The 23937-nt window shown below is 47.2% G+C and overlaps 1 protein-coding gene across 11 annotated transcripts in view; it reads right to left on the reverse strand.

The window, feature by feature from the left end:
• The window catches only part of RNF220 (ring finger protein 220), a 229888-nt gene continuing 205951 nt past the window's right edge, over positions 1-23937 (reverse strand). For 9 of the 11 annotated variants that reach the window (XM_080406146.1, XM_080406145.1, XM_080406144.1 and 6 more), the window contains 3 exons: positions 11561-11669; positions 10333-10407; positions 1-696 (listed from right to left, as the gene is read on the reverse strand). In XM_080406146.1, coding sequence (XP_080262272.1) covers positions 625-696; positions 10333-10407; positions 11561-11669 — 256 coding nt within the window. In that variant the 3' untranslated portion in view covers positions 1-624. The other 2 variants (XM_080406147.1, XM_080406151.1) reach the window with 2 other exon arrangements.

The following is a 23937-nucleotide window of genomic DNA, read 5'->3' on the forward strand; positions in this document are numbered from 1 at the left end:
AGAAAGGGAAACTTATTAGTATGTAATGTTTGAGTCTATCCCATTTATACACAACATTGTAAACATATATAATCTATATTACATGTGCTTCATTTCTGCCTGGGTGTGTTTTTTTTTTTCTTTAAACCTTTTTTTATCACTAGAACACCACAAAAAACCAAAACAGAACCAAACCAAAACCCAAACCAAAACAAATAAAAACAAAACAAAAAACCTGAACAAAGAACACAAGTTACAGGTTATTTAACATCTTTCTCTCAAGGGTCCCTTCCCCAGTCTCCTGGGGGCAGTGGTCAACAACACAGTCCAAAGGAGGGCTCACGAGCCATCCCCGATGCAAAGCCAGCTCCAGGGAACAGGTGGATGGGGAATACTGGTTTTAAAAAAGGGGGCTTCACAACAAAGGGTTTGGTTTTGCCCGCTGCAGATGCTGAAGGAGGTCTCAACATGCGGGACCTGGGAGCCAAGGCTCCCCACTGCTCCTGTATCCTCGAGTCCATGTCTGGAGTCTCTGGTTTGTTTTTTCTTTAAATTTTAAAACGTCTTTTTTTTGTTGCTGTCGTTCTCCCCCTTGGTGTGATGAGCTGAGCTGAGTAGCTGGGTCCCACCCTCCTGCTGGGTCCTTCATAAGTAGATGCGCCGAAGGTCTCCGGGAGACGTGATGGTGTTACACTGGGGACAGAGCTTCTTGGCACCCTGCAACCGGCAGATGAGATGAACAACGTGAGAAGGACAACTGCGCGACCTTGCCCTTGGCCTGGGATCTCAGGGGGAGCAGCACAGGAGCAGGGGCACCAAGGCCACCCCCTTCCCCTCCAGGCAGGGCCATGCCCTCCCAACAGTGGGCACAAGCTGTGGGAAGGGGAGGTGCCATCACCTTTCTTGCCTTCCCTGCAGCCCTTCGTCCCACTCCAGTCCCAGGCACAAGGCAGCTGGGCAGGCAGGAGCTCTGCAGGATGCTGAAACCCAGAGCCAAGGTGTCACCAAACTCAGCAGCTCTGGAGAGAGAGGTCTCTACAGACAGACTGGCCCAAGCACCCCCCCCATCCCTGCTGGCTGCCAGGGAGATCTGCTGCTCCTTTCTGCTTCCCTTGCTCACCTGCAGCCCTCGATGAGCCAGTTCAGGTCACTGAGCAGGCAGAAAACCAGCCCAGTTGGAACAAGTGCAGCTTTTAGCTGGGGTGACTGAACTGGTTCATGGTGGGGATGGACCATCCCTTTCAGGGCGGCACACTGGGGGACTGCCTCAGCAATCCTGCAAAAGCCCCAGAGCTGCTGGCATGAAGGAAGCCCCCACTGCCCACCCCGAGCTTGCAGAGATGCTGCGGAGACAAGTCCGTTCTGCCAAGGTGAGTTGAAACCAGCAAACTGCAACGTGAGCTGGGGCGAGGTAACAGGCGGCCGACATGAACGCTACATGAAATAAAACAAGGGCTGATGTGCCATCTGTCACTGGGCCTGACAGCAAGAGGGTGTTAATAAGCCTCAGAATTGGGGTCAATCTAAGCTGGTCATCGTTAGATTGGCAGATGTGACAGACAGTTGATGGGAAAAATGACAGAAAGATGGCTCTGCTGTGAGGCGGCCTCCTGTCTACAGCACCAGCAGTGCAGGAAACTGGGGTGCCCTAGCTTTCAACACTGACCCCAGCCTCGACACAACCTCCTGCCACACAGAACTGAGCACCCCAAGTTGTGCTCACTGCTGTCACAGGCCCTTCCAGCAGCTAATGCGCAGTGCTCGGTGTGACAAGTGAGACGACAGGGACGCAACATGCCGTGTGAGCACCTGCTGGCTTGCACAGGGCTTGCTAGCAGAACCGAAGCCATTTGGTCCAGTGCTGCGGCTGCTCTCCCTTAGCAGGGCTTGTTTCAGTACCTGCAGCAGTGAGCACTGCAGCTTGCAGGGTTGCAGGATGTGGGCTGAGTGGCAGGGCAGGACTGTGACGTGCCACACTGCTTTGGTTACTGCTCCCTGCATTTGGGTACATCCCTAGCAGAGGAACTGGCACTGCTGCTTACAAGAGCCAAGCACCCTTAGAAAAGGTCCTCTCCGCTCTGTGACAACACCTGCAGACACAGGACAGGGGCTTTCTCCCCTGGAAGCTCCTTGGACTAAGAGGAATCTAGAGGAGAGAGTCCCAGGAACAGAAAATTTACACAAGTGCAAGTAATTCACAAGGATACAGCTCCAAAGAAGTGCAAGTCATGTTTGCTCTGTAGTTCTGAGTGCTACCGAAAAGCCCCCACAGACCAGCCTTACAGCAGCTCCCCCCCTGCTCCCAGTGCACATCACTCCTGGCAGACATGGACTTTGCACACCCGCTGTTCCCTGAGCTTCGGGCTTCTGAGCAATCAGGCTCCCATTTGACACCCCTTGCTGCTAGCGGCTGAGGTGCTGCCCTGACACAGCGGGGAACCACGGGCACTTGCACCTGAGCTCCAGAACAGCCACTCACAAAGTCCTGTTGAACTGGAGTTTTATGAAACGTGATGGACATTCAAGACACACCAGACATTACTCTCAGGGTGAGCAACAGACCACTGGTGGTCTGGATGGTGCACCTAACTCTGGTGCTGATGCCTGTGGGCGCATCCTTCTAGCTGTCTGGGACCTATCTTATCCCTTCTCTAACTACTGTGCCTGTTTAGATTTTCAGCGTTCCGGGACAGGGACCATCTCACTGTGCCTGGGCAACGCATCAGGCAGCACCATGCACTGGTCTTCACAGAGCGGACTTGACATGCTGGATTCTGGCAAAAGCAAGCACAAACCACAGCTCTAAGGCCAGGCTTAAAACCCTGCTGAAACCCAAGGCTGACTGCACTGGCCTTTAACAGAGCCTGTTTATATAGCACACCCCTTTGCCAGTGCTCAAGACCAGAGCTATACATCTCTGCCATTAAAAAAGGGCAAGCTCTAACCCTGCATGTCCCAGTAAAAACTCCCTGCAGCAGCAACAACAGGTAGGAGAGAAAAATCTAAACATTTGCCCCTTCTGCCGTTGTGGGCTGGGCTACACAGGAGGGTTGCCATGGAGGGTCTCACTAATCTGGATGCAAATACCACTAAACAGTCCGTTTCAACTGAGTCCCTGCTCAGGTCTGCATCACCATGCAGTTCCCTGGTCCTCACAGGGGCCTGTTGCATCTGGTTGGCCTCTTGGCATCACCTTTTAGCTTGGAGGGTCCCAGGAGAAGTGGCAGGGAGGTGCTGAAGAATGAATTTACAGCAGGTTGTCAAAGGGGCGGCAGCTGCCCGTTCAAGCTTTCCTGTGTGCCCTGACAAGCAGAAGTGTGCATGGGGACTTTAAGGCATTCCAGATGTGACCACCGCACACATCTGTGTCCACGCTCTCCTTCCCAAGACAAGCACAGCTTACTGGCAAGAGGCAGCAAAGCATCCAACCAAGTAGCTGGAGCTTCTGCCTCTCTGGACAACGCATGAAGGAGAGGCACCTTCTGCAAGACCAGTCCCTGACCCATCAAATGCCTCAGCCTGCCTTCAGTTTGGGGTGAAGGGTGAAGGAAAGTGCTTGCTGCCACCTAAACCCACACCCCTCCGTTCCTCAGTGCTCCTGTGCAATGCTGAATGGCATTTCAGCAGTTATTTTCTCATAGCTCTGCTGAAGCTGGAGGTGTTTGGCTGTAGGTGGCTGGGGAGGAGCACGGACACCCCCCCCCCCCCGAGTTCATTTTTGCTAAAAGCAAACCTCAGCTGCTGCCGTCTCACTGTCTTGCATCTCATTCTCTATCCTGGGATTTGGAGGTGGACTGAGACAGCTGCAGGCAGATGTCCGTGATGACGCAGGGGCAACCTCACTAACACAGACTAGACAGCTCAATGTGCAAAATTTCGGAAGGACAGATTCCTGGAAAGCCAGTCTGCCCGTGCCTCTCCAAAGGCTGCACACAGGTGCTTGCTCTAAGCACAAGTCCTCCACATTCAGCCCACAGGACAGCAGAACAAGCCTAATTAAACTGACTGCAGCTTTGCTCCTCTCTGTTGTGGCAAAGCAAGGTCAGGTAAGCAACTCCTTCACACCACAGGGCAAGGAAAGATGGGTGGATTTGTCCTGCCACACCCCGGGATCTCCTGCACCACATGCTGATGGCTTTAGGGGGATCCACTCTCCCCACCTAAGGCTGAGAGCTGCACGTGGGCAGCCAGCGCCAACTTTTCATCCATGCTTGAAGTCAGAACCTTCTCTGACCCGTTTTCTGCAAAAGCTACGTGATTGCAGATTGATTTAGGGCAGTGGTGGATGCTGCTTCATCTGCACGTGGGAAAGGCAGCTCATCTGGAGCTCTGAAGCCCGGGTACGCTGGGGGGAACAACGGCACCCTAGAGACCTGCGGCAGCCTGGGCTGTGCTGCGCAGGCTGACTGCTCATGGCACGCCGGGCCCAGGTCTCTGGGTCTCCCGAGCACTTAAGCTTGGTATTAAACGGTTCAAGCAAAAATAATGACTTTGGACCTTTGGGGAAGCCTTTTTCTTTTCTTTTTAGAATAAAACTGTCATCCTCTGCACACATAAGCATGTGTGTTAAATTCAGAACTAAGTCCTGACTTTTTCTTTTTAGATTGAAATTGCTTAGAACCTCGTTCCTTACATCTGACTTTTCCATGTAGGTGTACAACATTCACTGGCACTAGCATTTAAGCTCTCCTCTCTTGTAGAGAGGCACATAAGCTTGTACACACACACATGCTGGCACAGGCACAATGAAAAAGCATTTGCTCCCCCACTGCTCACCTGCCAGCTGGGGTTACTAAACTTTTCCCTTGAAATAAAAATGCTGTGGAATAATAAGTCCCACCTGTCGGCCATTTCTTTCTTTCTTTTTTTTCCAGGTCCTTCTGCTCCTTTCATCATAGCTTCATGGAAAAGCCTTGATGTGTTATAGCTGCGTGTGCTAGAGTAAAGGCCACCTCAGCTTTTCCATTATAAACCCCAGTTTTGAGGGGTTTATAAAACTCTGCTGCAAGAAGTTTGCTCCAGGGCTGTTACAAAGCAAAGAAAAGGGGCTGGAACCAGGATGGAGTTTATTTTTTCTCCTCCTTTCTTAATTAAAATTTGGCAAGTGATTGATCCACAATACAGGCTAATCACTTGGGGTAGTAGTTTGAAAAATACATTAACGAGAGCTGAGATGTCGAGAAGTCGTTAGGGCTCACATGGTGCCAGGAAGGATTGGAGTATTTTGTCTTAAAGTTGCCTCTTAAAAAAAATGGTGTGACGTCTGCTATAAATTGGCTAAAGCAAGAAAACTCAAAAGGAAGGATTTAGGCACTTCCTGCTGTCCTGTGGGTCTAAAAATGGGTAACTTCCAAGCAGAATATGCTACCAGGCATAGAGAATAAAGACACACACACAGAGCAACTTCACCTACACAGTGCCACCATCAAACGTGGGCTCAAAGCTTGCCTATTGTAGAGGACTGAAAACCAAAGTAAAGAGATGACAGGAGGGATGCAAACCAAGAGCCAGCTTCTGCCAGAAGAGAAACTGAACTCCAAGATCCAATTCTCAACAAAGGCAACAGCCCCCTCTCTGACCACAGCCTCCACACGAAGTGGCAGCTTCTCTGCCCGCGCTAATTCCCAGCGAAGCAGCCGTTCACCACTGCCATTGTGGGGTACCTCCAGCTGTCAGGTAATGGGGTCACAGCGATCAGGAGAGCAACCTTTTCCACAGAGCCTCCCCAAAGGGTAGAGCTCACCTGCACACATTGTTGGAGGTGGCCAAAACTGAAGCACAGTAATAAATAACCAGACAACCTCATGGAAGACAGGAACATCCTGAAGGATCAATTGCAGCATCCGCCATGCAAGCTGCTGGCTCAGGAGGTCTCTATGTTGATGGAAGCACTAAGGAATCACCCAGAAGGATTGCTCTGTATCTGCACTGTTTCTTACAAAAATACTCCAGCCTGCATGAGATATATGGTATTACAGCCTAGAAAAAGTGACAAGGCTAAGAATGTAGTAGTGTAATCTACCAAAGATATAAATGTGTCAACTGCAGAGCATACATATCTATCGATGTATCCCCTGGAAGCGTATTCTGTGAAGAAGGCGGCTTTTTAGAAAGTTATTTTTTTCCTGCTCTTGAGGTTGTCATTTTCAAATAAGCCCAAGACAGGCAAGCACAAGCCTGGGGTCAGCAAATACACATAGGAAATGCTGGCTCTGCCTGTACAGGCGGTGGGGGAAACACAGCAAACTGCACATGCTCAGATAAAGCAGCCCCTGAACCCCCGCACCCACCAGCAGCTCCATCACTGGCCAACAACATCCTGACTTAGAGCTTTTAACTCCATTTACTTCGTAAGGAAAGATACTGGGGTTTGGGAGATCACAGACCTACAGCTCAGAGGGATATCAAGACCTCACCAACCCATTCCCCTGGCAAGATCACTTCAACCTGAATTACGGCTGACGGACATGCATCAAACCTGTTCTCACAAACCTCCAAGGATGGAGGTTCCAAACCGGCTCAGCGAAGCACTGCAGCAGACTGCCAGTCTCTACTGTCACAGCACCCTTCCCAGGAGAAGGAAAATTAGTACCACACACTAGTAGTTGTGGGATCCTTCCTGGTTAATGGGGAAGGATAGAGAAGGGGCAAACAAACCTCCTCCAGAGGGAGATTCATCCCTCGTCACCCAGCGACTCAGGGCTGCAGTCCAACAACCAGCTGAGGATGGACACCTGCCCCACGGATGGCTGATGTTCAGGGAAATGAACCCCACTGCCTGCTGCCCAGGCTGAGCCTCTCTCCTGCAACACCGTTTCCCCTCCTGTCTTTGAAGAACCTGCATATATGTTTTCAGGAGTTTCCAAAAGTGATCACAGGGAAGTCCTCCGGGCTTGTGTTGCAGTTTCTGTGTAACTTGAAGATACCAACTAGCTCTCTGCAAGCAGGATGGATGAAATGAAAAATGTCCCTGTGTTGAGTGCCCCAGACAACCAGCAACTAGGGAGCAGCAAGCTCAGCGGCGTGGTTTGACACAGCAATACAAAACCAGCAGACAAACCCAGCTGACAAAACAGCTAACATGATTTCCTGGGATCCCAAGCACGATCATGTGGCATCAAGCAACGTGTTCTTGCATCCCCCTCCCTATCTCCATTCCTGTTGTGCCTAGAACCACAGAGCATGTGCATGCACACAGCACATGCATGCAGCATACAGCACACCTTTAGCCTGTGGCCCCTGGACTGTAACCCTTGGGCAGACCAGTTCTGCTCACGGAGCGAGTGGAAGGAGAGAAAACCACCCAACTCAGCACGTCCTTCTGCTGGGTGAAGGGACGGTTCCTTCCTTGCTCCACGGCCACCCTGAGGAGGACCATCTAACCAAGCAGCTTCTGTCGGAACTGAGGCGCTGGCCAACGCAGCTAGTACCACGGTCTCAGTTCTCTTTCTGCAGGGTCCCTTTCTGCAGCCCCAGCCTTTCCTTCACGCTAATCCAACACAGCAACAGGAGACAGAGATGGAGTCTGCTCTGGTGAATGTTTCACGCCCAGAACCTGAAGCCAGTTTGATGCACTGAGATCTGGTATAACGGTACCTAAGCTAGAGAGCCCAGCCGCCATTTGTAGAGTTGGTGGTTGAACACATCTCCCCCTCTCCCTTAGCAACAGAGCAGTTACAATTTGGAATTGGGCATCAAGAGCCAAAAGTCCAAAAACTATTTTCGGAAAGCCTAAGCGCTTGAAAGACCCAACCCTCATCAGTGCCCTTGACACCACTGAAGCCAAAGGATACTAGGGATGCTCTGATCACTGTAGCATCGTATCCTAGAAAATGTTTAAACCTTAAACCTTTTAAAAACTGCTTCACCTCCTCTGGTCCACAGACAGATGTGAGCATCAAATTTCACCCTGTCTTCAATACCTTGCAGAGGTTTAGAAGTGCTCCCAGGCAGTCTGTGCCTTCAGTTCCACGTCCTTGTTCAATACAAGGTCCTCCCTCTCTCTCTCAGACACACTCACACTCTAATTTAATATTAGATCTTGGCTGGGCACATAAACCACAGGCGCACAGGAGAAAGGGGACTTTTCACCAGCAGGGATGGCAGATCTCCAGAATGTTCAAAAGGGGCCGGAAGCCCGACACAACCCACCCGCCCCAACTCCTATTAATTCCAACAAATTGTTTATTGCACAACAGAAGAAAAATGTTGCCCCGCTCCCCCAGCCAAGTCTTTCCATGTGTGCTGCACGCGCAGGCTCCCCCCTCCCGCCCCCGCTGGGGAGCCAGCTTTATACCCAGGGAAAGGTAACAGCGGCGATTATTACACACACTATCCCACAGCTCCTCGCTTGTTAAAAAAAAACAAGAGTCTCTTTTGTGCCCGAAATAAAAGGAGATACCTTAATTAGAACAATGCAGGTTGGTGAGCATTAAACACTGAGCCCAGCTGCTGTATGCCATTAAATTCATAAAAAAGGAGGGGGGAAGGAGGGCAGTCTTAACGAGATTACACACATTGACTTTGATCAAGACACAAAAGCACCAAGGCGTTCCAGGGTTTTTATTGCTGTCTTCGGGCTACATTTTAATGGTTACATTAGAAACATGCGAACACAGGCTGGGAGATTTTTTTTGAGACGGGAGAGGGAGTGCAAGCATGCCTTGTGAAAAGGCCTGGTTTAATAAATTGGGGGCTGCAGGGAGAGGCTAGGGCTGGGGAACACATGAGTAGCCACTTATTAATTGCTTCCCCTATGCAAGTGCCAAGTCCTAATATGATGTCTTGCTGGACTATTCCCATCCCGCCTGCCTGGTTGGCAGAAGAGCCACGTGCGGACAGCACGCAGCTAGCTCCATCCCTACCTTCCTCATGGAATTCTAGGGGGGAGATGGCTCCCCCTCTGCAAGGGTAAATGCTAACCCCTGAGCACCTGGAGTGGGGTTTCCCCGTTCTCATGAGCAGCCACCACCACTGTACATGAAACAAAGGGGCTTTCCTGAAGCTGAACTAAGTAGCTGCTGAGCCTGTGAACAGCCTGAAATCGGTGCCACAGATTTAGAAGATGACTTGAGGCTGGTGGGAAAAGGAGAGGACAAAGACTTCAGAGTAAAGAAAATGAAAAAGAAATTAGTGCTTTACCCTCAGCTTGTAGCATCACTGAAGGACAAGATTACTCTTCACTTAGCAAAGGTGGCAGAGCACACATTCATCCAAACACCTCACAGCTACATACCCACATATGTGTCTTTTATAACATGCTGCTAAAATGTTTACAAAAGCTTGTATAATCTAAATAGTGACGGGGTGTAGCTGAAGAGCTATAAAATACAGCCCAAGGGATAGCCAAGTTATTGAGTTGCTATTAGTACTCAAGCCCACAGGCACTTCACCGTCCTGGTAACTTTTCTTGGACAAGAATTTTAAAAGGCAGGATTTAAAGGAGTATGATCAACTTAATCGTAATTCCAAGCACACAACGTGTTCTATAAAGTAGATTTTGTAATGCCTTACAGGAACAATTTTTAGGAGTGGCATTCCCTTACGTTTTTTGCAACCCAACACTGTATCATCTTGCTAACAGGAGAACTAGAAAGCATAACTGACTATTTTCCACTCCCCAACCTGAGGAAAATGAAAGCTTGAAAATCAGCTGCACAGGGGACATTAAAGGCTGATTATAAAGCCCACAGTTTTAACACAGGAAAGGAAAACACTTTATTTAATAACACCTTAAATTTTAACCTGATGTCCTTTAATACATGTATAAATTACTACTGCAATGGGTCACCTATTCAATGATCAAGGTAGCCCCCAATCTTCCAGACAGAATGGCGTATGCCTGAAAACTGCACATTGCTATTTCAAATAAACTGAAAAATACAGATTCATATTCATAAAAGCTCCCTTCCATATCCTCTATCCTGAAGATGATTCCCCTTGCTCCAGGGGAATATTAGGTTTCTCAGAAGCTACCCATTCCATGAAATCTCAGTGGATTTGGCCTCCATTCTCACAGCTTTACCTCTCTGCATGGATGACCCACAGGAAATTACTGTAAGGCAAGACTGTTCCCAGCACAGAGCTCTTGCATGAGCAATGGCTGTCCCCACGGCAGCAGAGGAGCAAGCAAGGGGCAGGACTGCACTTTGGTCATGATGACTCAAATGAGACTCACTCAAGTCAAAGCTAGAGCGGGCTGTTAACCAGCAAGGCTTCAGAAGCCTGCATGCACAGCACTTGGATAGTTTAAAATGAAGCAAAAAGCATCCTTCCCTGTGGTGGTTTAAAACAAGTATCCCCGAAGAGAGAAAAAAGCCTGTAAGTCAACAAGAAAGTAGCCAAGAGCCTCACCAGAGTCCGCAGCCAGCATTCTTCACAGTGCACATGCCAGCACTGAATGGAAGTCAGGGGCATTGTGTAGGAGTCCTGAGAAGAGGAAGCAAACAGGTTATTTCCACTGCAGGGATCTACTGATTCTTCACTCCTACCCCACTGCAACACCTTTCTTAGTAGATAACACTGCCTTGTATTTTCTATTAAAAAAAAATAAGCTTGTGTAGTATGTAAGTTTGTATTTTTGTAACGCTTGCGTAGTAGAGGCAGAAAGTCTCCTGCCGTCCCTTTTTCTGGCTTCCCAGAATTCCTCTTGGAAGCCCATAATCCACTCAAGTGGTGACCTGGCTCAGCACAGTTATCGCAAGAGCATCTGAAGATCTGAAGTTGCTGTGGCCACCTGCCATTATTCTCATCAGAAAGGTCACCAGATCATAAAAAAAACAGTGACAGGGTAAGATTAACCCTTATCACAACTCTTAGCTCTGCAGGAACAGCTTAACTACATCCCAAGCATTCTGCTGCTATTTCAGTAGGCATGCCTTCTTCTCTGGAGTATTTTCTATCACCGCTAATAAACCTCTGGACATCAGCAGCAAGTTGTCCTCCCTTCTGTAGGATGAGAGGCAGGCGCTGCACTCCCGTACAAGTCGTGAGCTGGGAGGGAGAGCACCATGCATCAAGCTGCAGTTGCAGAGGAAGCCCTCTGCCAAGCAGAATTTTCTCCTGCTATCAGCAGAATCAAAACTTAACCAGACACGCGAAGCTTTGCGGGCTCGGACCATCAGAGGGAGCTGCTGCCCTTCTTTAAGAAGGCCACAGCATCACCACAAGCAAGCAGGACATCCACAACTTTTAAATGCTCAGGCAACATTCCTGTTCCCAAATCATATGGTGTGTCTCAGATCACAGATTTTGCTCTCTCCTATGTATGTAAATCTGCACACGCAGGAAGAGGACGCTGCTGTCTGGGAGTTTTCTATAGGAAGGCTGAAAGTCTTCTGAAGTTGGGGCTTTCTTGCCCCCGATACAGACAGCCAGCTAGAAATACCAGTAGAATAACGTAACGCATACAGAAATTTCAATTGCCCAAAACACTAGCACCTTCGTGTGGAAAGCTAATTGGTGTACAGAGACAAAGACGACCTCCCCAACTCCATCCAAAAAAAGGAGAAAAGCTTCTTCCCTCCTCGGCAAAGATACCAAGACATTTCTGATTCATTACCACAAGTGGAGTGCTACTCACCATGCAAATGAGACATTTATAGCGGTCCCCACGGGAAAGCTGCCTTTCTAACTCACGGACACGAGCCTTTAACGCTTCAAATGTTGTCACTGCAGAGTCTTCTGTAATTCTGCAAAAGACGATGGAGAGTAAGCATCACTGAGCACACAAGAGTGTTAAGAGTTTGTGTGAAAAAGGATCTCACAACAGGTACCGCACAGCAAATGGCAACATTCGAACAAAGACATCCCACTTGGGGTGAAGAATTCCTGAAAAGCCGGGTGTGAATTATTTGGGGCGTCTTACTAAACACTTCCAAACACATCAGGTCAGAACAAAACAGTGCTGAGGTTGCAACTTCATACAGAGAGCAAGTTTCCTCAAGACACGAACATTTAAAGAAATTTGTTTGGGGTGGTTTTTTTTTTTTTGTTTTCTGCCTCTTTTCCTGTCTCCCTTAAAAGATTCCTTAGGACCAAATGCTTTGGACAAAGTTCTGTAAGTTTCTCTACAGCAGGTGAGATAACTTTCTGTGGGCAATAGGAGTTGCTCTTTCCCTTAGAGAATGGAGGTCTTCACTGGCCATCAACCTTGTGAAACACAAAATCAGCTCATTACACAGGATCAACACAATGCTTTTATATCAAAGAACCCCCTAGCTTTCTGGGTTCTAATACTGAAATAAAGGAGAAACTAAAAGCAATGGACACTGCGCCAACAAGGTGGCTATAAAAGCAGCTTCACAATCTCTGCTTTCCCATTTCTTAGGGTCATTTTTGATGGGCAGCATTATCTCTTTTGTCACAGAGGCACTGTGCTGAGGGCAGGCAAGTGTATTTTCATGGTTCTGCAAGGCTGGTGAAAAGAGCAACTTGCCAACCTAAAAAAGCAAGGGCAGACAGCAATGCTCAGCAAATGAGATGCAGGGAGCATTATAGACAAGGATATGTCACTTCAGCATGCTGCAAAATCCAATTTCTACACAGGGAGACATAAGGAGGGGCCCTCAAGCATTCCCCAGAAAAGGTTTAAGAGTACTGCATTGACATTAAAGCTTTCACTTCTACGGGAAACCAAAACAAAACAGCAATTTTCACATATGTCAGTGAATTTCAGGCCTGTCCAAGCAGACTCCAGCTCAGAAGAACCTGAAGAGTACCTCACCCCCAGAAGTTGCATCAATCACAACATAACCTGCAGCGGCACCTACATGTTCTACCTTTTTAGAGGATGATTCATCAACAGGTGGCTAAATATGGGTTGAGAGAATTACTACAACGAATAAAGTGAGCGGCAATCTCAGCACTCCAGCTGCACGCACCCACTCGTTCTTTTGTTCACTAGTCGCATGTTGCTGGCACACAGGGAGGGACCTGAGGTATCTCCTATGAGGTGATTCTTCTGGCTTTTCCCAGGGCTCTGGAAACAGAGCTAATCAAAAAGATCTTGAGGATTTCCCTAATTATGACACTTTAGAAGAAACTGGAGCTGTAGGAGTACATACGATTAAGTACCAGTGTTATAAAGCTCCTCCAACTTCTTCCTACCTTTGTAAAGATCAGACGCTCTGCAAGAGCTAACTGAGATCTTCATCAGAAGGAGATTCATTGCAAATGACACTTGCTAGGAAATGATAAGAGTTTTAAAACTGCAAAAAAGGCAAAGAAATAGAGATCCCATGTCCCATGATAGCCTAGTGGCTGAGGACTGCCTGGGGACAGGGACACTGTGCATTCAAGTCCTGGCATCAATAAATATTCTCTAGTTCAGAATGAAAGAGCTTCAGCAGGAGCCAACGCTCCCTGCTGTGAAACACCCACTTGCTCCTACTCATTGATATAAACTATTATTGTATCCCAGCTTGGGTTCCCACCCTCAAGGAAGAGTTGTTAGTTTTCAAAGAAAGTCTAGAAAGGTGTTAGTTTTGTCGAAGAAAGAAACAGAATTATTTATTTTTAGCGTGAAGATTATTGTCAGATGAGAAAATTGTTTCCCTTCCAGTCTGGCTCGTTAATAAGCTGCTGTTGGATGGAGGCTGCAGTTGAATTTGACTTTCTGGAATCCGTTTCTCCTTCCTGCATGCATAAGGGCACTGGAGGCGTAAAGGCAGTGAGTGTGGTTCCTACCCAGAGCAGGTGGCAAGCAGAACCTCAACCTTTTGCTAAATTCTCCTACTATCATCTGTGGAACTACTCGTCCTCCTTCTGAAGGGCAGACGACTCAGCAACGAAAGTTAAAAGTTGATTCCTTGAGCTGATCCAAGCAAAGGCCAATTCATCCCAGTCCCAGCCCAATAACAGTCAAAGCGTGAAAAGGAAAAATTTGCCACTGCAACAACTAGAGGAGATAGAAAATGGCTTGTTTATAGAAGTCTAAATGGCTGACCCCCACCGGCCAATTTCGGAAAGTCTCTGAGATAATCGCCCCTGTCCAGTAATAAACGAATGAATCAGAAAAGGAGGCTGAATAGAGGTATGAGCAATAATGCTCAGAGGCTGCCTGATACAATGGCCAATCAATAGGAGGGCTGTAGATCAGGGTGCTAGTTAGCTGGAAAATTACCGCACCGCTGCGTGCGTCACGCTGTAGGGATCCTGGACAATCAATGTGGGAGGTATTGATTTAGTTATTATCACTTCATACGCTCCAGACATTGTTAAATATACATTTATTAACAAGACTGGGGTGCATTGGTAAGAGAGGGAGCTTTAGCCACTGCAGCATCTCCCAGCGCTGATCAAAGCTCTGCTGTGACACTTTTAAAGTCCATGTTCTCCCTGCCAAGCGTGCTCTCAGGACAAATCCTGACGCACAGTGTAGCGCTGAAGACACAGCTCCTGTCTCACAAGAGAGAGGTTTTGGCCACAAGTGAGTATTTTGCACTTGAGATTTCAGGAAAGCCTCTTGGAGCAGCAACAACCAGGGATGTGGTGGCCAAGGGTCAACCCAAAGTGAGCGATAATTGCATGGTTGCTTCCAAAAAGCCGGAGGAAATGAGGTCAAGGGAAATAGGGAGAACATTAGTAAATAAAGGAAACTGGAACTACCTCCAGGGATGGAATAAAGACAAGAGTCACTTCCCATGTGTCTGGCTCCTGTGGTGGCCAGCACACTTGGGACACATGCCATTCCATTTAGCAACATTTTACCGTCAACCTGCTGATTGTATCCTAAAGATAAGCATCACTTAGGAGCAACTCTTCCTGCACCAGTAATCTTGGGAACTCCCTCAGGCTTCCCTCTTGCGTGCACACCTTGTCTGTGCTTGCCCGGACACAGCTGGGAGCAGCCTGAGCTGTACTGCAGCAGGGCAGTGCCAGGGTGGAGCAAGGGTCAGAAAGCCAAGCTCCGTGGACCCAGTAAGGCTGTGTGCAAGCCACTCTGCCAAGGGAGGCAGAGGGAATTGCAGGGAAGAAGGAACTGGCTTCCACAGCTCTGCTCTCCCAGCTCTGCCTTGACCTTATGCTGGATCTAGGAGGACTCTCTTAACAATTTTGTGCCTCAGCGCTCTGATTTGACGTGTTTGGATAACATCATTTACCAGCCTCCAGAGAGATCTGCTGAGCACAACCACTGCCAAGAGCAATGCCTTGAGCCCCAGCGGTGGGGCTTCTCCAGCAGGTGCAAGTGGCCTTGCAGGTACCTGAATTGTCCTCCCTGGCTGAGAACATATCTGAGGACACAAGGGCACATCCACACTCTACTCATGGTGGACCTGCATCACGACAAATAGGGGAGCCAAGAGCAAAACATGAAGGGAGGGTTCCTAGAGGAGGAAGCTCAGTCCTGCACTTCTCTCTGGACTTTGTGGTTAACTCTTCAACAACCTGGCAGTCACACTTGAGGATGCTGGGTACCAGGGAGCAAGTCCCTGGGACTTAAGCAGACGGCATGTGACAGTTTTCAGTCTTTGTACTCAATGCACATTTTCCCACTTCTCATAGCATCTTTCCCTGAACACTGAAAATAAGATCAAACTTTCTTCCTCTAAGCAAATCCTTGCTTTGTTCAGATAAAAGGCCAGAAGAAGGGCACAAAAATACTATAGAGTTGTTACTCAGCAATCATCTCCTGGGAAATCTCCCCTGGGAATTGGCTGCCCCCCTCTTTGCAAAAAAACTTTAACCCAAACACTGGTTATTTGTTAAACATTAGCATGCATGTGATCTTTGTTTCTCCAAATTAAATCAAGCAATTCCTACCCGCCGTCCCAGTGGGCAATCACAAGCAATTCCGTTAATTAAATTATCTCTGATTCTGCAGCTCTGGAATCTCTCAATTGACTAAGTCTGTGCTTTATCATCAACAAAATACTGGACCAAAAAGGAAACAAAAAAATGCTGATGTCAAAGTGATTGGCTTCAGTTAACCCTTCCCAGCTGGATATTAAGGGCTGCTCAAGAAACTGTTGGACTGGAACGAGCCCAAGAGCGAGAGCCTTTACCAGAGATGCTAGTAGCAGCTGTTCACTTGTGTTTCCTTTCCATTGCACAGAAAAAAACAAAACACCATACCATCCCTGTGTCCAGCATCCTGCCTGTTCCAGAGCCACTGAAAGATGCAAACTGTTAGCTGCTGAAGAAGCAGAAAAACACCTCAAAGATCAGTAAGCCCCTGCAAATACCCCATCCTTCCCTCACCTAGACCTCACTTCACGTACCCTACTGTTGAGTAGTCTCCATAAAACACTCCCCTTTGGTTTATTTCAACTGGATATAAATTCTCCTTTCTTCATAAACAGTCACACTGTACACAGTATTCTATAAATTTTTACAATTCTACTGTTTGTATGTACCTTGTAAAAAACGCTTAGCACTGATTAAATGCACCACCAATAAAATTCATGGGCTACTTTTGACACTTGATATTCTGACCTTCCTCTCTCTTCCTCATACATTTATTTTTGGGTTTGTATGCCTGTAAACACAGAGCGGCAGAGGGGAAAATGTACAGTACCACTGACAAACCTGCGTGGTGTCTTTATTTTTAAACAAAGTCTTTACCTTCCCTTGTCCGAGGTAGAGAACCTGATCCCAGCAGAACATACATGCCATTTCCCTGCACCAGTGGCAGAGGTCAGGTCGCTAGCAGCTTACATATCGTAAATATTAGAAATAGACTGGTCAATGCTTTGAAGGCAGAGTCAAGCTGCAGTAAGATTCCAGGAGTAGAGAAATCGCTCCTGGCCATATCCAGCCACAGATGACGATTACCACAGCCACTACTATGCTGCAGAAGAGAAAGCCTACTGCAGTCCTTGCTTTTACTTGACAAAATGATCCAAAAAATGACTCCAGCATCAGCGCACAGTCATTTAATTGCAAGCCTTCACTCATAGCCAATTTAGGTTTGGGTGAGGGGGCAATTTCTTCAGAGAAGAGACCATGTTTAATTAGCCTGTAACACGCTGTGCATAGCTGCTGTGACACTGGTCACGTTGTGCAATGTCACAGCATGATGATGCTGTCTTGGCTCTCACTCGTATCTGTGTCTTCAACACAACTCCTTCAGTATCTGAGTTTCAGACACTAACTAAAAACAACCCTAAGTTTTCTGGGACACAAATTGCTTGTTTTCAACCTGGTGAAAGATTTTGCCCCCTCTTTTGACTTTGCAAGCATCACCTGCAGCAAGCGCTATACTAACAATGCGGCCAGTTTATTTTGGCATTACTAAAGTCAGTGGGAGATACACTGACACAAAGGCCTTTTGCATTTATTGGAGTGCAAGAACATAACAAAGCTGAAAAAAAAAGTTTGTTACTAGCAAGCAAAACACTTAAACTGATAAGTAAGTTGTTGAAAAGTCACAGGTGGCTTTAAAAGGAAACAGACACAGCTCAAGCATTTTCAGTATGTTAAGTCTGTGAAAGAAGTCCAGTGTCAGGCACCAGTGGCAGATTGACTGTGAATCACCCCAGAACATGCGGGCTACCAGACTGGCACGATGCGCTGCAATTTTATTTCACTAGATGAGCTGGCTACAGCAGAAGGGGCCAGATTCCTAGCAGTAGAAAACTGCCCAGCAAAGCTGTTTGCAGTAGAGCCGTGTCAAATCACACTGTGACATTTAGACCCTCAGTCTGTGAGTGCCAGTGCTAAAAGCAAATCTTCTGGCAAGACGTCAACTTTTTAGGAGCTGGTTTCCCCTTTATTTAGCTAAAAATCTCATTTATTGGGTTTATTTGTTTTTAGACTAACCTCCTTTAAAAAGGCTGACTTATAATCCTGTAAAACATTGTCACATGTATTGAGGAAATTGGCAAGGATGCTAATTTATTGTCCTCTAGGAAAAAAAAAAAGCCCTCTTTCCTTGATTAATGTATGTTTTTGTATTGTAAGATATTAAAGAACGTTGCTTCACCTGTAATTACAGAGAATAGTTTACTTTGGCAAAGTGCCCTGGCTTCTGGTTGCCAAGTTATGAATAATGCAATGTTCCCCATTCTAATTTCCGTGTTCTAAGTTGTGAATTTGGAGCGGGGTGCATGCAAGGGCACACACACACACGATGCCGAGGCTCTCTCAAGTCACGAGCGCCTCTATTTTATACTTGCTTGCACAACTTGTTAATACTGGCATCTGCTTGCCAAATTCAGAGTTTGCTTCTGACTAATTTCATCTTGATGCAAACCAAAAATGTTGTCTCTTTTTTTTCCCCTGCAGAGGAATTATTTCTCTTACACATGCATGCACCATTGCAATACCACTGAGGGGAGCTTACTGCTGCAAGAAGGCGTTTTAAGCCGCATTTAGTAGGGACTTGGGTAAAGATTCCCCGAAGAATTTAATGACAGAAGAATTCATTATGCTTTCATCTCTCCTCCGCCTCTGTAACACAGAGCCCAACAATGTCTTTACAGAAGCGGGAAGTAAATTCAGGCACTGGCTCTTTCTCTCTCTCTTTTTTTTGGCCCGTGTTTCGCTGGGACACATGTGCCCAGCCCCAGTGAAAACAGAGACAGATGGCACCACTGATCATTCAGAATAGAAGGAGCCTCGGAGTCAGCATGTTTAGATGCATTTGTAGGGCTACGCAGTATCCACTGGCCACTGGGACTGATTTAAAAAGGCGGCTAGTGAAAGTCTGAGCTTGCGCCAAAATTTTAAATGTGCCATTTGAGCAATTATGGTTCGACATGAAAGCTGGGAGAAAGAATGCATGGGTCATTCTGATTCCGATTTAGAGACTATGTCCCCTGTTCCAAAGAGAAAATAAATGCAATCCCATTGCTTTACTGGAGCAGCTTTGGCGATAAAGGAAAAAGCCACGCTACGGGAAAGTATTTTGCTGTAATAAGGTTTTGTTGAGGCAGCACAGCCTGAGTTAGAAAATGATCCTCTCAACAAACTTCCTAAATAGAAATAATGGCACATCTAATGTGTGTTAATATCTCAGCTCACTTTTCAAATGTATCATTCACCTTGGTGACCTTAATTGTATTCCCAGCAGATCTGTGAAGGTACATGATGGTCTCCAGCTCAGAACAAGCCAGGGCCACAAACGGCATGCACAGAGGAAATGGAAAATGCAGCTCCTCTCCCTGCTGAGGCACACAGATTAGAGGTTCCAGCCTTACTGAAACTTGCCTCCATCTACAAGTAAACATGTCTGGATTATGACCAAGCTCCACGTATAGCTAGGCAGGTATATTTTTCTAGTGGAAGACTTATGGCAACTGTAACACATCATCTTACTGTGGCCTGGATGTGGTCTGGGATTATTGCTTTGGTTGGACAATCAGGGCACAAAATTCTAAAATATCTCTGAAGTGAAAGAGGAATAGCTAATTCTTCAGGCTGAAAGGTGTTCAGAAGGTTGGACACGCAGCCGAGTCTTGCACCCAGCCTCTGCGCAGAACGAAATGCCTTCTACTCCCATGGCCTGCATCCAAACGGCTGAAATAAACAGGAAATATTTATGCTACTACAGCAACACTTGGATTCATCTGTGGCCTTTTAAGGGCTTTACCATGGAGGTGATATGCTTTCCAGAACTTCCATTCATGACTGCTGATTGGAGGTACACAAGGGCAACACGATAACACATCCTCCAGACAGCTTCCTACAACTGCTGCTGCCGCCCTAGAACTTTTACACTGTTGCTGTTTCCTTTACGGGGAAAGAAAGGATCAGAATTAGCATCATTTAAGGTAATCATGCCTTCAAAAAGAAACATGAGGCTATTAAAGAAGGCCACGGCACAGTACTGCATAAGCAAATGTGGTCCCAGAGCTAGAAGAGGAAACCAGCGATGCAGAGGAAGGACAGGTCATGAGCCGGCTATCTGACGGAAAAGCAGGAATGCCTGTGCAACTGAGTGGGAAACAGCAGCTTTTTGTGGACAGAAACTGTCAAGAAGGAGTAAAGAAGTGGTGAATGGATGAATAGGATGCAGCGCCTTGCAGTGGTGGGGAGTGAGTAAGGGTAGGACAAGCACTGACACTGAAGCGAGGGCAAAAAAATCAACGTGAATATTAAACTACATGGATTACATTACTTGCTGTTACACTGCTTCTGTAAAGGCAGTGCTGGGTTCTGTGTTGCAGAAGAGATAGGAAAGCACAATGAATTCTTCTGTAATTAAATTCCTTGGGAAATCTTTACCAAGCTCCAACTAAATGTGGCTTAAAACTCCTTGTTCCAGCAATAAGCTCCCCTCAGTGGTATTGCAACTGTGCATGCAAGTGTGCAAGAAATAATTACAGAATCTACAGTTGTCCCAGACATGATTTAGTGAGGAGTAATATAAACTGGGTATTTTTTGGGTACTATTTCATATTTACACTTACTAACTATAGTCTAAGAAATGCATAAACTACCAAGAGCCATAATTACAATCACCCTGTTGTTACACAGCAGCTGGCACAGCACAAACACTTACTGAGTCCTGCCACAATAGTCAGTAAGTGCCAAAGACAGCAGTAGCCCTATTAGCGCCAGCATGCAGACAGCCTGCGCAGCCAGGGCTGCCCTTCAACAGATGCACGACAGCGACAGCAAACTGGCAGCGGATGGGGCACAACATGATCCCTTTTCTGCTCTTCAAAGGAACATTTCCATCCAAACAGGGAATGCAGCCTATGTAAAATAACTGTTACTTTTCTCTTGAGAGCATCTGGGCACCATACAAACATTTCCAACAAAAAAAAAAAAAAAAAAAAAAATCAGTCCCTGCCTCTTAATTCTTGCAGTGTAGGTAAGGGATGTGGATAAACAGTCACATCCTCAAAATATTTTCAGAAGGAACACAGCAGGATCTACAATGCTCCATCAGAGACGTTGTTAAACACAATAGGCTAATTTTAGGGACGAGTCCTCTCTCTGACAAGCTGCTCACACATCTAAGGGCAGAATTCATCTGCTAGAAGGCAGCTGTTTGTGTTTTATAAGCTAAAGTTTCTCTTACCTATGGAATAACTCCAATATTTCACAGGGAATCATCATCCATCTAACTGAAGTAGCCTCTAACAGACCATCAGCCTCATATCCCCTTTGAAATAGCACAGCTGAGCACTTGCTGGGCCACGATTTATTTTTTACCTTCTAAGACATCTTGCTAACTCTATAGCTCAATAGTGACAGTCGAATTTCACACTGCGATAGCCCCCCATCGATTTTTCATTCCCAGGAAGCAACTCCACAAATTAAAGTTAACACCAATTTCTGAAACTAAGGAAAAAAAGCTAAGAAAAAAAAGCAAAGAAGGGGGCGGGCAAAGAGACATGAATGGCAAAATGCCTAAACCATGCCCCCAACACAGGAACAGAATTCCTTCCTAGGGTTTTCACCAGTTGTGGGATAGGGACGCTACTGCCCCCAAAAGCTGGCAGCCACCTTGGCTTTGCAGATGCTTCTGCTATTAAAACATCACAGATTCAACATACAGAAGAGTCCCTCCTGGTATGAAGATGTCAAAATCTACAGAAAACTGCCCCAAGGCATGGTAAGTAGACCAAACCTCTGGACGCAGCTGCACTAAACAGAGACACCACCTTCCGCCAGGTCTGAGCTCATACAGTCAGCCAGCCTTGCCGAGCTTCGTTAACTGCTAGCCTGCGCTGAACCACGACAATGACACAATTTCAGTGGTAATAAGGTCCGAGACCATCATTGGCACACTCACCTTCCACCGAACAGTTAAAAGAGGGAGCAGGATAAAGAAATGCAGCCCAGCACTGTGCTCTCCACTGCCACAAGCTAGAGGATGAAGTAATGCCAAAGTCTCGCTTCATAAAGAAATGGAGCATCTGCCTATTGCACCCTTTCAACACTGAATGCCAGTATACACGACAAGCACATGTTACATACTACTAAAAGGAAGAAGTAAAACCTACAAAAGATAAAAATCTGGACACAAGCAGCACAGCCCAGCAACACTTTCTCAGCCTGGCTCTGACAATCCCATGCTTCAGTTCAGTTTCCTGGATCTCGTCTCAAATGTACAGGGGCTAACCTAGGACTGGGCCCACGAGGAGCAGCACGCTCTCTCTTTGCAGAGCACAAAGGGTTAGTTCATTTATGACTCAATTTTTTAATTCTGTCTTCGCTATATGATGTTCCTGTCTCCCACCAAAGCCTGTTAATGGTGTGACACTATGGGGAAGGGCTGGGGAGCGCTTATCCTCTGGTGTAAATTCACAACAGCTTCTGTTTCCCTCTGACACACCAGCTTAAGTAGCTCCTTCCCTTCCAGGCCTCTGCTAATCCTCTGGCTTCACACCCACTCTGCTCCCGTCTCGACCCGTCTGCCTGGGAGCAGAGTCCCTGCGACAAGACACTGCCACCTCCCCAGCTGCTCTCACATGCCTGACCCTTTGCACAAGGACTCCAACCTAAACCACAACCCCAGTTTAATTTTAACTGATGCTTCTTCCTGTGCTGCTGTGCTAGAACCCCTCCGGAGCCAATGCTTTCGGAACAGCTGGATTGGAAAGAGGTGAGGTGGGGGGGAAGGGGAGGAAAGAGGAGACAGGAAAAATAAAACAAACACAATTGCTTTTTGTCTCTAAAACCCTCTTTTTAACCCAACAAGCGTCTCATCCAATGAAGCATGATGAGCATGAAGTGTTATATAAAGAAGATAATTATAAAGGGATTTAATGCTTGGCAGGCTCGTATCGCAAGGTTTATAGCGGTGGTAGCATACTCACTTAAACAGCCTTGTGTCCGGGTTTGCTATTATGCGGGCAGTGCGGCTGGGGCCAAGCGAAATCAGAAACAAGATTTGTTTTACGAAAAAAAAAGGAGCACAGCCCCCTTCCCACCAAGGATGGCAGCTCCAGTCCCACCTCCTTCCACTTCTGTCCCATCCCTGATTAATGATGTTGTCTGCCTGATTTATGACCCACCCCAACAGATTAGAGTTTCCCTCTTCAACCTCCCCCCCCTTTCACCTCCCCCAGAAGGCACAGCCACACTCCGCTGGAAATATTAGAGAATTATTAAATAAACATTCATACGTCATGTCTCTTCCCATACTGAGCTCATCGTAGTCAACGCTCAGCGGCCGGGTCCTGTTTGCTTTGGGGCTGACACCAAACATCTGGAGTGATTCATGGAGAGGCTGGCTACAATGCTCTGTGCCATATATCATGCTCGCAGCGCTCCCTGCCCCGGCGGAGATAAACTGATCAACCACAACGGGCTGGAATGAATTTATGACAACACAAAATTGAGGAAAACAAATGGGAGGTGACCCAGTGGGCCACTAACCCAGACTCTCTTGCTGGCCTGCAATCTAGTCTGGTGGCAGAAAGCAAAATTGAACATTGGCACTCTGAATTAAGATGCTGGCTTTTAACCCCAGGGAACCTCAGTTTCAAAATGGCACCAGACCCTTGCAGGCAGCATCTCGGGAGGGAAGGGGGAGGAAGACTTTTTGCAGGAAAGGTGCTTTTTGCATTGCGCTCTGCACAACAGTGCCTTGGCTGAGAGTACAACGTGGGCGGAGGAGTCTGGGAGGATACCTGGGCAATTAGGAACTGGCTGCTCTCTCCGAGCAAAGCTGCCTCTTGAGTCAAGGTAAGTAAGCGTTGCACCAGCTGAGCTCTGCCTGTCTGCCGAGGACCACTGTGGCAGAGCTCAGCCAGTGCGATCCTTAATTACCTCTCCCCACGAGCCTCCAGCACCCCAAGGTGTCTCCCAGATACCTCACATTGGCAAGATTAGAAAAGCTCAGCAGGGATGAGACACTCCACAGTGCTGAGAAGGAGGACCACCTCTCTCATTACCAGTGGCTGCTGTCTGAAGTTTAACGCAACACGGATGAGGTCAACCTGCTCAAGCTACTGATGACCTGGCACGGCACAAGGAGTGGGGCAACAAACACAGACTTACCTCAAACTCCATCTACTTGTTTCTACATGCAAGAGACTCTTCCACAAATTTAAAATAAAT

The sequence above is a fragment of the Falco punctatus genome, assembly GCF_963210335.1.
Source record: "Falco punctatus genome assembly, chromosome: 11".
Taxonomy (NCBI): Eukaryota; Metazoa; Chordata; class Aves; order Falconiformes; family Falconidae; genus Falco; species Falco punctatus.